This window comes from Lolium rigidum, chromosome 5 (assembly GCF_022539505.1).
Source record: "Lolium rigidum isolate FL_2022 chromosome 5, APGP_CSIRO_Lrig_0.1, whole genome shotgun sequence".
In the NCBI taxonomy this organism is placed as follows: Eukaryota; Viridiplantae; Streptophyta; class Magnoliopsida; order Poales; family Poaceae; genus Lolium; species Lolium rigidum.
Window position 1 is genome coordinate 233,210,530 of NC_061512.1, and position 12,587 is coordinate 233,223,116.

Sequence of the window (12,587 nt, forward strand, 5' to 3'; positions counted from 1 at the left end):
CTCTTCTTATTGTGCAAAGAGGCTACACAATGAGCCCTCCTTGCCCAGCCTCGGAATGCGCCCATATGTGGTAATGACCAAATGTTGTTTATCTTGACAATATTACACTCATTAGCAAGGATTAAGAGTCGCTTGACTAGCCAAGATTAGTTGCTTGACTAGTCTATGAGTCAGTACCTGTGTTCCAACCAAAAACGTCGACTAGTCATGACTAGTCCATGAGTCGGTATCCTTGCTCATTAGAGTACTTATTATGAGGTTGAGGGCGTGATACCATGTATAAGAGTTCACCTTAATTGTTGCTATAGAACTAGAATATTTTGTAAGTATATGTGCATATATGCCTCTGCTATGCACCGGTTGTTTATAGAATTTCTTGTGCTTTGAAGTATGTTTCTGCTGTGCTGAGTATTCTATTCATATATTGTTCTATCATAGCTAACCTTGGTTCTAACATATCATGTACTGATGGCAGTTAAGCTTATAAAATCTTTCCTACATCTGCGGTCTGCCAAATCTCAAATAAATAGCAGAATGCCCACACATTGTAACTTGTTACAGACTAAAAGCAATTGTACCACATGTTCAAAAATATCATATTTGTGCCCATATCAATCCACCCATACCTGTACTTATCCAAATCGTTTGGCAGAGTCGTGACGCCTGAAGGTGAGCACACGATCGCCACCAGTATGCATTGAAGATTATTATTATTAATCAATAGTTAAAGACAGTGAACTTGCTGGCGATTCCTACAAACATGAATGTAATGCTAGTCTGGAAAAGCTCTTCTCTAATTTAGCCTCAGATACCACAAATTTGTCAAAACTCTCTTAGTTCCTGTTTGGGTTTGGGGTAATATTTATGCAGGCCTCGGTATTTAGGTCAAAACCCAATTAAATACCAAAGACCACACAAAAATTGCCCCCAATCCGAACAGGGCCTAGATGGATAACTACCCCAATCTCCTAGACTTCACTCTCAGCACTACTGTTGCCAAGTGAATGACGCTCTCTGTCTTCCAGGATCTGTGACTGGTCAGATTAAACTGGTGCCTTAAGTTCTAGACTGATGTGGATGGCTTCTTTGCCTGTTGGCTATAGATTGCATGGTTGCACTGTATTTTGGTCTTAACAAATTTTTTTTCACGGACTACCGTTAAGCTGGTCCTTAAATTTTTTAATTGGTTCTGTTGGACATGACATTTAATATGTTAGCAGAATTCAGAACCATGGAATTTTACTTGCTGGTAAAAAATTGGTCTGAAATTGTGTGCAGTTCCTCAATGTCATTGCTCTCTCTAATTAATAAAATAGGAGAAGTATCACTAGCTTATTTCTAGCAGGCTGCTTCTGATTTCTGCTCTTTATTTACCTATTTTAAGGTCAGTTTTATTTTTCCATTTGTTGCCTCTGATCTTCATTTTTTTTGAACAGGGGACCATCTTTGATATGTTCATTGAAGGATACATCCTTGCATAGTTCTCTGCGGCAACCTGCATTTGATCTCATCAATATTCTCATAGTTTCTGACGCTTCTGCCTTGATTTCCTTCAAACTGAAGTATGAGTCCACCTCAAAGGGTGATGCAAGAAGCTCTGTCATATTCATCGACGATGATGATGAATTGCCTTTTGTTGATGATACTGTGGAAAAGGAGTATGGTTGTTGGAATGATTTCAGTGTCCTGAACAAGTTGACGTTCCAGGGATGCAAGGATTGGACATGTGTCCCTTTATTATGGTATCTTGTGATGGTTCAGTTGGAACCCTCTAAACTGCCTATAGCTTTTTCGAAAGCAGTGTTTTGGGCTCTATCTCATATTTCTGTTTTAGAGCCCGGGTTAGCTATGGAGTCCTCAGTGCCTGTGAATGATTGGTTATCGTCCCATGCTGGAGAAATCTCTTCAACATTTTCATGGCAAGTTCCAAATGGTGCTGATGATGGTGGTGGTGGGAAGGATTGCATCAATACTCTCAAGGTGTCAAAATTTGGTACCCTGCTAATGAGAATATTTAAAAGGTTCGTTCTGTTTGATTGTTCACTGTTTCATCCCTTGCGATCTGAGTTTGTGTTCTTGAACTATGTCAAGATCTTGCCATGCCATATCTTTACTGATTGCAAAACTTAAGTCCAAAATTTCTCCTGTATATCATACTTACATGAAATTAATATCTTATAGATTTGCAATTCATGTCATCATGCAAATTGAGCAATGTGGTCTTCAAAAGCAATGGACATGGGAACCAATGATGTCAGAAAGCTTGATTTTGGCACTAGTAGATCACAATGATGTATGAGTATTTCCATTGTCTTTCATCCTATCCCTACACATAAGCATTTACCATTAGTGTATTACTCATCACTGTAATTGATGTAGAGTGTACGGCAAGCTGGGAGGGCTGTCATGGAACATGTATCCCAAGCTCGGGGTTTGACCTCTGGACTTCAATTTCTGTGCTCGAGTGCATCTTCACTGTCTGCTGTTTTCGTGGGTTTAAGATATGCAGTGCAACTGGTAAGGTTTTTATTTCATTATGTTATTTGTTAGTCACTGGAATTAGTTCATATTTTGCATGGTTGCTTCCTGGCTGTTCCTGGCTTTTAGTAGCTATTGATTAAATTTCAAATTTGTATTGAATATTGTGAGTTGCCACACGGTAGCTATCTGATTATCAACTATAAACAGCATATATTCTAAAAACCTAATATTTTTCTGTAAACGACTGCGTAGATTTGTACGCATATTTCATATTTATGGTTCTCATACGCATCATCTTTGATATTTTTTTCTTGAATGATGCCCCTAAGTGCACCATTTTGTATTAGAAGAATAAACTGCAAGATAGCACCACAATTACAATGCCACCAGCGGTGATGTCAACAAAAAAAGACGACCAAAGAAAGACTTACAACTCAACAGCAACCATACCAAAGAGCATGCCAAAGTTGAATAAGCGACCATTGTTGTCCTCACCAAGACCACCCTCACTCTCACCAAGGAACTGACATCGAAGCGCTGGCTAGTTAAGACCTAGAATAGTAAACACACAAATGCAGGCATAGAGTTCAGCCATCCACCACAAATGCTCGCCATCAGCTACAACACCATAGCTCAATGTGAGCTCTTACCATGACCATGATGACTGCATGAGTATCACAGGGGCGATAGCCACCAGCACGAAAGGACCTAGGAGAAGTCTGTACTGCTAGTAGGACCACACTTAAGAGGATGAAGTAGCTCAGCCTGCTCACGGCACCTCCGTCCTTGACGTTCGGTCTGTTCAACCTGACCCACGGCGCGCGCCCAAACAGCACAACAAGGACTTCACGAAGCACTTTAAAGGAGGCCGAGCATAGGGTAGGTGGTCGCTTCATGATGGCTGGCCAGCACCCCTATACCATGTCCACAACTCCATGTCCGTCTGGGCCAACCTCTAATCATACCCCTAAGGAGAGGCGGGGAGATTCGGAAGCAGACCTAGCCCTAGGTAGATGAGAAACAGGAAGGATCGACTGGATATGGGCAGGAGACGTTGTGTAGAACGTTCTTTTAACGAAGCCATCATGCCTCCCGAAAGCCAACAACACATAGGGAGAGAGCAAACACCAGCACCTTGTGGCCTCCAGGACACCAAAGCTGGATTACCGACCTAGTCCCAAGCCACCAAGAAGGGGGTGTGGATCCAAGGGGAATCTGACCTTGGCAGCTATGGAGAGGCAGGCTGGCAAGAGTCACAAGCTTCCATGCAGGGGATGGGAGCCACCATTTCCAGTTGCCGATGAATATGAGACTGAGAGATGATAAGCTGATCTCTAGAACAATAGACAGGTGGGGAGGCTGTGGTGGGAGGCCCCGCCAGCGGCACTGCGGATTGGGGCGCTGTGGTTGAGGATCTTTTACATAGTTCCGTCGGCTTTTGAATCGCCCAAAGGAGCGGCTCAGGAGACCCGAGGAAACTCCAGTCAGATCTTTGCTAATTTGAATAGTTTGATCAAATAGTTCAGGAAGGGATGTCATTGTAGTACAGATCTCTGTAAAAACTGGAAATTGGTAACTAGCTTTTGTGCTCCAACTCGTCATGGCTGTCAAAAGTCAAAACAGCAGCCAACTTCAGATGCACACATCCATATGGCCGCCATTTACAAGAACAAAGTCTTGCAAGACACGGCAAAGGGATCACATGGTGTGGGTTATGGAACATAATGTCGCGCTACAATATATTCACAAAACCTGTACCTTTTTCCCATGCCAAAACCTGTATTCTAGTATCAGATGTCCCCAAAGTGTCCCTGTATTCTAGTATCTCTTATCCTTAATTTGCAGAAGACCGTTTCTTGCTGGACCAAAAGATGAGGCAGTTCTGGGCACTTCTACAGAATACTTAATTTTTCCCTACTTATAAGTTGGTGGTTGTCCGTACACTCCTTTTCTAGCCTTTTTTTTTGTTTTGTCTCAGCCTGACAAGTTGGATCATGCAAACCTGCGAGCATGACAGGAAGCTACTGATGAACGAAAGCTTCAGAGTGAATTAGTATGACATAGAACTTGAGTAAACTACTAGTGAAATACAAATATTTACTTTTGAATTTAAAATAATCTGAATTATATGAACATTTGAAATCCCATGGAAATTTGGTGTCATCTTTTACATTTTCTTCTAATACAAAACGACACACATTTAGGTGCGTGTTCGAGAAAAAGCTTGGAAAAGAAATCTGTAGAAGTAATGGTGATTGGTGAATACTGTGGCAGGAAACCGAACCTTAGTTTGAAGTACATGCTAACATTTACTTGATGTTTTAAAGTGTCTTAATTTTTCAAAGTTCTGAAGGGATATAGTTTTTCATTTTTGATGATTGAGGGAACATGTTAACTTTTCTCTTAAGCCGTTCACTCTATTCTCTCGATATTTTCTGTCATAATTGAAAATAGTCACGATATGCCTTCTTTGGAATTCCAGGTTCAAAGGCAGTCACTTTTGGCAGATTTTCATAGTCTACATCACTTGTTTTTTGTCATATGTAAATTAGTAAAGGAGGATATTGCTCAACAGCCTTCAGTTCAACAGCCAGCAAAACCTTCTGAAGGTGGTTTCTTGCGTCAACCATTTTCAAATTTACCAGTAACCCCATCAGTACATGCTGTAGACATTATTTCCTGGGAGAAATTCAGCACTTTGCTTTCTGTAACTCTCTGGCCTTTTATTTCCACTTGCCTGAGAAAGGGAGAAGAGCTAATAAATACCAAACAATGTCAGGTACATCTGTACTGCTGTAATTTCTTTCAGCATCAGTAGTCGTATCTTTGTTTCTTCCCACTTCATATCTGCAGTTTTGTTTCAGATATCCTGCGTTCGAGTGCTTGAGTTGCTTCCCCTAGTCTATGAGAGAGTCAATTCATATTGCACTCAACCATTCAGTATGACGACAATGGTTCCCGACCCTAATGACATAACATGGCTTTTTCACTTGATTAACTGGGGGAAATCATCTCTGCTTGTGATCAGCAGACACTGGAAACAGTGCATGCTATCTTTGTTTAAAATACTAAAGGATTCACATAGTGGCACCATTCAACGCTACATTGAAGATCTTAGTGATATCGTTTCACATGGTTAGTACTTCAATTTTTTAATTGAATTCTGCACATATTTTAGAAGTTCCACAAAATGTTTGCTAATAACTTATATATCTTCCTTTCAGATGTAATTGATATGGATGATCTTAGAGGGAGAATTTCAAATCTTAATCTTGCGGTGTTCAAGGCTCCCACAGAAGCTGAAAGGAGGGTTGCAATCAGTCTACAAACCCCCACTAATTCTAGTGCTAGTATCCCTTCTCTGATTGGTCACACAGATTTCAAGAGACATACTGGCCGTGACAATCTTGAGGTCATGAAGCCCTCTCATGGGTCAGACGTTGAACACATAATTGTCCTTTCAGACAGCGAAGACAATTTGCCTACAAGTGATGTGATTGGTGAGGAGGTTTTATCGTCAGTAAAGGAGAATGACAGATTCACGGCTTCAGAACTGTTGAAAAATCCTTCTGAACAAAGAATGCCATTTGAAGATAGACATGTGTCTTCAAAACATCAGATACATAGTGATATTAGTGCCTCCTCTAGACCTGTATTGATGGAAAACAGAAGCACACTTGCTGCCTCAAAAGGGTTAGGTGGAACAAAGATGCCAAATGTTCCAGTCAATACAAATAATGCTTCCCTTTTACCAAATAAGAAATCATCTGTTAGTGCCACTTCTCAACCATCGCGTCCGAATCCCTCATCGAGTACATGCAAGTTTAAGTCAATTTTCAGAGATATATCTGATGATGAAGATGACCCCTTGGAGCATGCGCTTGATAATTACAGAAGGCCACAAATTCGTGTAACAAAGTCTACCATAGTACTTCCTAAAAGGCAAGTAGTTCAACTTCAGTTACCTGCGGAAAGGAGACAGGCGTATGGCAGACCGGATACTAATATTCGACGATTTAACCCTCCTAAATTGGACAGCTGGTTTAAGAATATCTTGGAAATGGATTACTTTGCTGTTGTTGGGCTATCATCTTCTGAGATAAAGAAACCTGCTTTAAAAGAAATACCTGTATGCTTTGATTCACAAGCTCAGTATGTTGAGATTTTCCAGCCACTTGTTATAGAGGAGTTCAAAGCTCAGTTGCAGAATGCTTATGTAGAAACCCCTGCTGAAGATATGACATGCGGTTCTATATCTATACTCTCAGTTGAAAGAGTTGATGAATTTCTTGTTGTTCGTGGCCGTGCTGAGAACACAGCATCTGTCAAATCTAAAGGGTGTACAGAGAATGATTTGATACTGCTTACCAAGGATCCATTGAAAAGCACGGGACAGCAGGTGCATGTGCTTGGAAAGGTACTACTGTTGCCCATGATGCTCCAGTGATCTCATAATCTAACTCTGTAAGTCTTGCCTAATGTATTTACTGTTTTCAGGTGGATCGGCGTGAGTTTGATAAAAACAAGGCATTAATTATTGTAATAAAGTTCTTTCTCTCTAATGATAATCCACGTCTAAATAAAGTGAGACGCGTTCTTGTTGAAAGAAGTAAATGGTTCTTGAATCGGGTTATGAGCATGACTCCTCAAATCCGAGAGTTCAGCGCTCTCTCATCATTAAGTGATATCCCAGTGCTTCCAGTAATTTTGAATCCTGTTTCACGTGCTGCAACCAATCATGAATGTGGAAAAGTGTACCTGGACAAACTTACACGCCCCATGCAGAAAGTATTGAAGTCATCATACAATGAAAGCCAGCTCCAAGCTGTAAGTATTGCCATTGGATCAACAGGCTCTAAAACAAAATGTGATCTGTCTCTTATTCAGGGCCCTCCAGGTTTGTTCTTCCTGATCCTGATCTTTGTCCTTATATTGTAGCAAGTCTAGTCACCAGAACAAATGAAATGAAATTTTATGCTTGTGTTCCCTGCAGGTACGGGTAAAACCAAAACCATTGTCGCGATAGTGAGTGCATTGCTTTCTGTACATGCCGACAACTCTTACAACTTACCAAGAAATGAATCCCTAGCTAGTGCTGAGTTTACCAAGCCAAGAACAAAGATTAGTCAAACTGCTGCAATAGCTAGAGCTTGGCAGGATGCTGCCCTTGCTAAACAACAGATAAATGATTCGCAGAGAGAAAACCCTAGGATAGAACGGCTCTCAAAAGGAAGCCTTTCAAGAGGAAGGGCTCTAGTATGTGCGCAGTCAAATGCGGCAGTTGATGAACTTTTGTCAAGACTTAGTGATGGATTGTATGATGCTGAAGGAAAGCTGTATAGGCCATATATAGTGAGGGTCGGTAATGCAAAGACAGTTCATTCTAATTCAATCCCTTACTTTATTGACACACTTGTTGAGCAAAGGTTGTCAGATGAGTTAATGGCCAAGAATGAAGCCAACATTTCATCTGATGCCGAATCGTCTGGCTCACTTAGGGCTAGATTGGAGAAGGTTGTAGACAAAATTAGATATTATGAGTCAAGGCGAAAACTAGTTGAGGGTGATGAAACAGAAAACTGCTCTTCTGTGCCCGATGAAGATGAGGCGGATGAAGTTTCTGACGAAGCAATTGGTGCAAAGCTCAATATCTTATATACACAGAAAAGGGCAGTTTCGGCAGAACTTGCCACTGCACATGCACGTGAAAAAAAAATAGCTGATGAAAACAAGTCTCTTAAGCACAAGGTAAGGAAGTCAATTCTCGGAGAAGCAGAAATTGTTGTGACAACACTCAGTGGGTGCGGAGGTGATATTTATGGAGTTTGCTCGGAAACTGCTTCAGCTAAAAGATATGGGAATTTCTCTGAGCAAGCTTTGTTTGATGTTGTTGTTATTGATGAAGCTGCACAGGTATGGTCTCACTCTCAGTACTAACTGTTCTATTTGAAATCAAGCTAATTTTGTATTTCATTTTTATTTGCTGAACTAAGCTTTGGTTTACTCCTCTACAGGCTCTTGAGCCTGCAACTTTGATTCCACTTCAGTTACTCAAGTCGAAAGGAACCAAGTGCATAATGGTAGCGTGCTCTCTTTTAATATATCTGATTACACAATATTTTTGAGCAACACCTCGAAGCAACATTTTGGTGCTAGCTCGTATACAGTATACTTAGTAATGTCTCTTTTGAAGGTTGGTGACCCAAAGCAGCTACCTGCTACTGTGATGTCTGGATTGGCTAGCAAGTTTCTTTATGAGTGCAGCATGTTTGAACGCCTTCAAAGAGCTGGTTACCCAGTTATTATGCTCACTAAACAGGTTAGCATAAGTCATGCATATGCTGTCTCTAATCTTTTGGCAGTTGGTTTGGTTGTTCAAAGGAAACTGTAGAAAGTGACAGTGGAGTTAAAGATGTTAAAATTTAAAATTCAATCATAATCTGTTCAAATTTGTTTATATGTTATTTGGATCTTTAGCATTTTGGTTCTCAGAACTTCAGGATTACTTCTGCTATTGAGATTCATAACTTCAGTATTTTGTCTCACTGGCACTGAAGTAGACCATGTTATTAGTTCCCTGAAGGTTCCTTATTGATCGATATGGCAAACTATGTTGTACTTCCTGAATTTTATTTTTTTGTTTCCCATCATTTTATTAGTTTTATGGGATAACAATGGTCTGTTTCCAGTTATGTAATTATACGAGAATGGTAGCAAGCTTATTAACATGATTACAAGTAACAATTTCTGTGGGTTTTCTGCAATATGTACTGCTTAATGGATTAGTAGATTTGCATGCTAGAAGAGCTCTGAACTGTGTAGGCTGTATGCTAATTTCTCCTTATTTATTTTTGTTGTGTGCAGTACCGGATGCACCCTGACATTAGCAGATTCCCATCCTTGCATTTCTATGAAAATAAATTGCTCGATGGTGCTCAAAAGGCTGAAAAATCTGCTCCGTTCCATAATCACAGTTGTCTTGGTCCATACATGTTCTTTGATATTACTGATGGTCGTGAGCGTGGTGGAACAAACGCTGCTGCACAATCACTCTGTAATCAGTTTGAAGCTGATGCAGCTCTTGAAATACTGTCATATTTAAAGAACAGGTAAGAGTATTATCTTTACTTTCACCACCTACTTTAGTGATCTTATTTTGCAGGTATCTGATCCTTTGTACTTGCTTTGTGAAGGTATCCAGCAGAATTCTCCTGTAGAAAGATAGGGATCATAACTCCATACAGGAGTCAACTCTCCTTGCTGCGTTCGAGGTTCACTTCTTTCTTTGGGCCTGAGATTGTTGCTGAGATGGAAATCAATACCGTGGATGGATTTCAAGGTCGGGAAGTTGACATCTTGCTGTTGTCAACTGTTAGAGCGTCCAACTCCTCAGGTGATAGACATCACACTGGTGAAGCTCGTAGCATTGGGTTTGTTGCAGATGTTAGGCGTATGAATGTTGCGCTAACACGCGCCAGATTCTCTCTATGGATAGTTGGAAATGCAAGAACATTGCAGACCAATTCACATTGGGCTTCCTTAATACAGAATGCTAAAGAACGGAATATGTTCATCTCAGTTCAGAGGCCCTATGGTCTGATCTTTGAAAAAGTCCACGGTACCACTCATAGCTACCATAATAGTCACCTTCAGCAGCAGAAGGAAAATGAAAAGGCTGGTACAGCAAACTCACAGGCATTCCATGCACAACAACGTAAAGAACATGTGGGACATGCTGACAGGACTACAGAAAAGGAAGGTAAATATTTACGCGAGGATCATTCAAAACGAGCATCACGCTGGGATCGAAAGAATCCTAAAGCTCAAAACTCCACCATGCGAAAATCCAGCCAAGATAATGAACCGGCAATGCAGAGTGAAGATATGAAAGCTACAAAGGGTTCATTGAAACAAGATAGTGGTCAGGACTCAGTGATGAGAAAGCAAGGAGTAGAAAAGAAGTCGCTTGCTAAAAGGTTGGCAGCAGAGGATCCTCATGATGGTTCTGATGTCAGATGGCAAAGGGAATCACATAAGCATGTTAAGGAGACTGTTGGTATGGAAACTGATAAGGCCTTATTTAAGCAAGGTGCACCTGAGAATTCCAAGGTGAAAGTACATAATAAAGACAAAAAGATCATCAACCAAAGCAGTGATATGGGAACCATCAAGGGTTCATCAAAACATGATTCCAACTTTAAATCAGTGGCCAAGAAGGATGGTGATTCTCCATCAGCACACCAGGATATGCAGAAGTTGATACAAAAGGCTAAAGGAACAAGGAAGTTTTCTGAAAAACCAAGACTCGGTAATTCAAATCAAGAGAATTCCTTGGTTAAACATGATACACTTTCGGAATTAGCGAGTAAGAACAGTGGTACCTGTCCACCAACAATCCCTGATATGAAAAAAATGACTACTAAGGTCAAAGGGACAAGGAAGTTTACGGAGCAACCAAGAGCTGGGAACTCTAATCAAGTTGACCCCTCAGTTACATCACATTTTGATGAAGCAGGTAGCCATATACGGGATCTTACAAAAAGCCAAGCTCCGAACCTCACTGTAACTAGTCAAAATCATCAAATTGCTGCAAGGAAGCGTCAAAGGGAGGATGTTGAATCTTTACTTTCTTCAGCTCTTATATCATCAAATAAGCCTTCCTCAAAGTGTCCTAAGAAGAAACAAAAATGAGACCATGTTGCAAAGGCAAGTTCTTACCGCCTTTTGTTTTCCATAACAAAAAACACAACAGTGGTTATTTTCTTGCAAGTACATACTACTTTAATCTAGAAGGGTATCCATCAACGTATTCTGTGCTGTATAAATAGTTCAAAACTACATCACCTGTAGCAACACTAGCTTTGCAAGCTCCTGCTTAGTTGGATATTGATTACGTGCTGGGTCCACTAACCTTCAGGCCTCAGTATGTCACACTGTCACATAATGGCTATTAAGGCTTTCTTACTAGTTTAATTGCTTACGCATTGCCTTTCTGGCAATGGTCTGTACCTCTGTTAGTGTGACATAAACCCTGAACGTCTGATACTGGCTTGAATACTGAAGATTGAATCATGATTTTGTGTACATACTTAAAAAGAACATTATTTTTGGTTGCATTCATGTAAACCCTGTGCAGTGTATGCATAGTAGTCTCGGGTGATGTACATTAATTGAAGGCTTGAGTGATCTTATAGACTGTTGCAGTTTAGTTAGTCTTAAAATCTTGTTCCTTTGTTTTGTCGGTGTATAGGAGTTTTTCATAATGACAGTACCAATAGATGTTTCTAGTTCTGTTCGGCATAACATATTTGCACTCCCATCATCTATTGTGTACAGTCATGATTGTGTATAGTCAGATCCTCATTTTACTATAATAGAGATGTTATACTAGATGCTATTGACTTTTACTGAAGCTAATATTGTTAACCGTACAGGTGGCAGCAGACAGTTTTTTCTGCCCAACATATCCTTGGCAGCTTTTAACATGCTGATTGGCTGATCTCATGAATAGTATATGCTATTGACTGTTGTGATGTGCTGCAAAGCAGTAGCGATACTTGAACTGCGAGTCTCCAAATTAAGCGACACATCAACTGATTTTGCGAGATAGGAAACTACTGTGACATAGGTAGATATTTTGGATCTTCTTCCCTGACCATCGATTTGGATACAGGAAGTTGAAGGACCGTCTAGGAGGTGATCAGATTATTTTGGTATAGCTTTGAAGATACTACTCGTAGAAGTGCAAATTGATTTTGCCCTGTAAATATTTGTACAATGACAGAACTACATGGGTTGGTGTCCTTAGAAATGATCCAAGAAATGAAATGGGTATCACGTGTCTTGCATAGTGACCAGCTTGGAATCCCATCATCATTTTGTAGTGTTCGGTTGGCTAGCATAGCGTGGCGTCCGTAGGCAGAGAATACTTAGTACTAGCCACTTGATGGCTATATGAACCTGCCATCATCTTTAGTCACTTATATGCAAAAACTTACTTTTTACGACCTTCTCTCAATCTCTTTATTCACATATATTGTACTCGTATTTGCTTAGGAGCACGTGTAAAGGTGGTCCCTTGCACGAGAGCTTACTATGCTCACTTT

At 40.4% G+C, this 12,587-nt stretch overlaps 1 protein-coding gene across 1 annotated transcript; it reads left to right on the forward strand.

Annotated features, from left to right (window-relative positions):
- LOC124654335 lies at positions 1 to 11,174 on the forward strand. The gene is made up of 13 exons (XM_047193345.1): positions 1 to 70; positions 1,437 to 2,021; positions 2,182 to 2,293; positions 2,380 to 2,517; positions 4,964 to 5,260; positions 5,346 to 5,616; positions 5,706 to 6,898; positions 6,979 to 7,378; positions 7,475 to 8,394; positions 8,496 to 8,561; positions 8,675 to 8,800; positions 9,346 to 9,590; positions 9,675 to 11,174. Exons 1-13 carry the CDS (start codon positions 30 to 32, stop codon positions 11,170 to 11,172), a joined length of 5,892 nt encoding a protein of 1,963 aa, XP_047049301.1. The 5' UTR covers positions 1 to 29; the 3' UTR covers positions 11,173 to 11,174.
- The last annotated feature ends 1,413 nt before the right edge of the window (positions 11,175 to 12,587 follow it).

What these genes read in the sequence shown, in the direction of transcription:
- LOC124654335 (XM_047193345.1), top strand. Translation starts at nt 30, where the DNA reads ATGAGCCCTCCTTGCCCAGCCTCGGAATGCGCCCATATGTG. An exon ending in AGGTGCATGTGCTTGGAAAG is followed by an intron (nt 6,899 to 6,978) that starts GTACTACTGTTG and finishes TACTGTTTTCAG; the next exon opens with GTGGATCGGCGTGAGTTTGA. An exon ending in TCTTATTCAGGGCCCTCCAG is followed by an intron (nt 7,379 to 7,474) that starts GTTTGTTCTTCC and finishes TGTTCCCTGCAG; the next exon opens with GTACGGGTAAAACCAAAACC.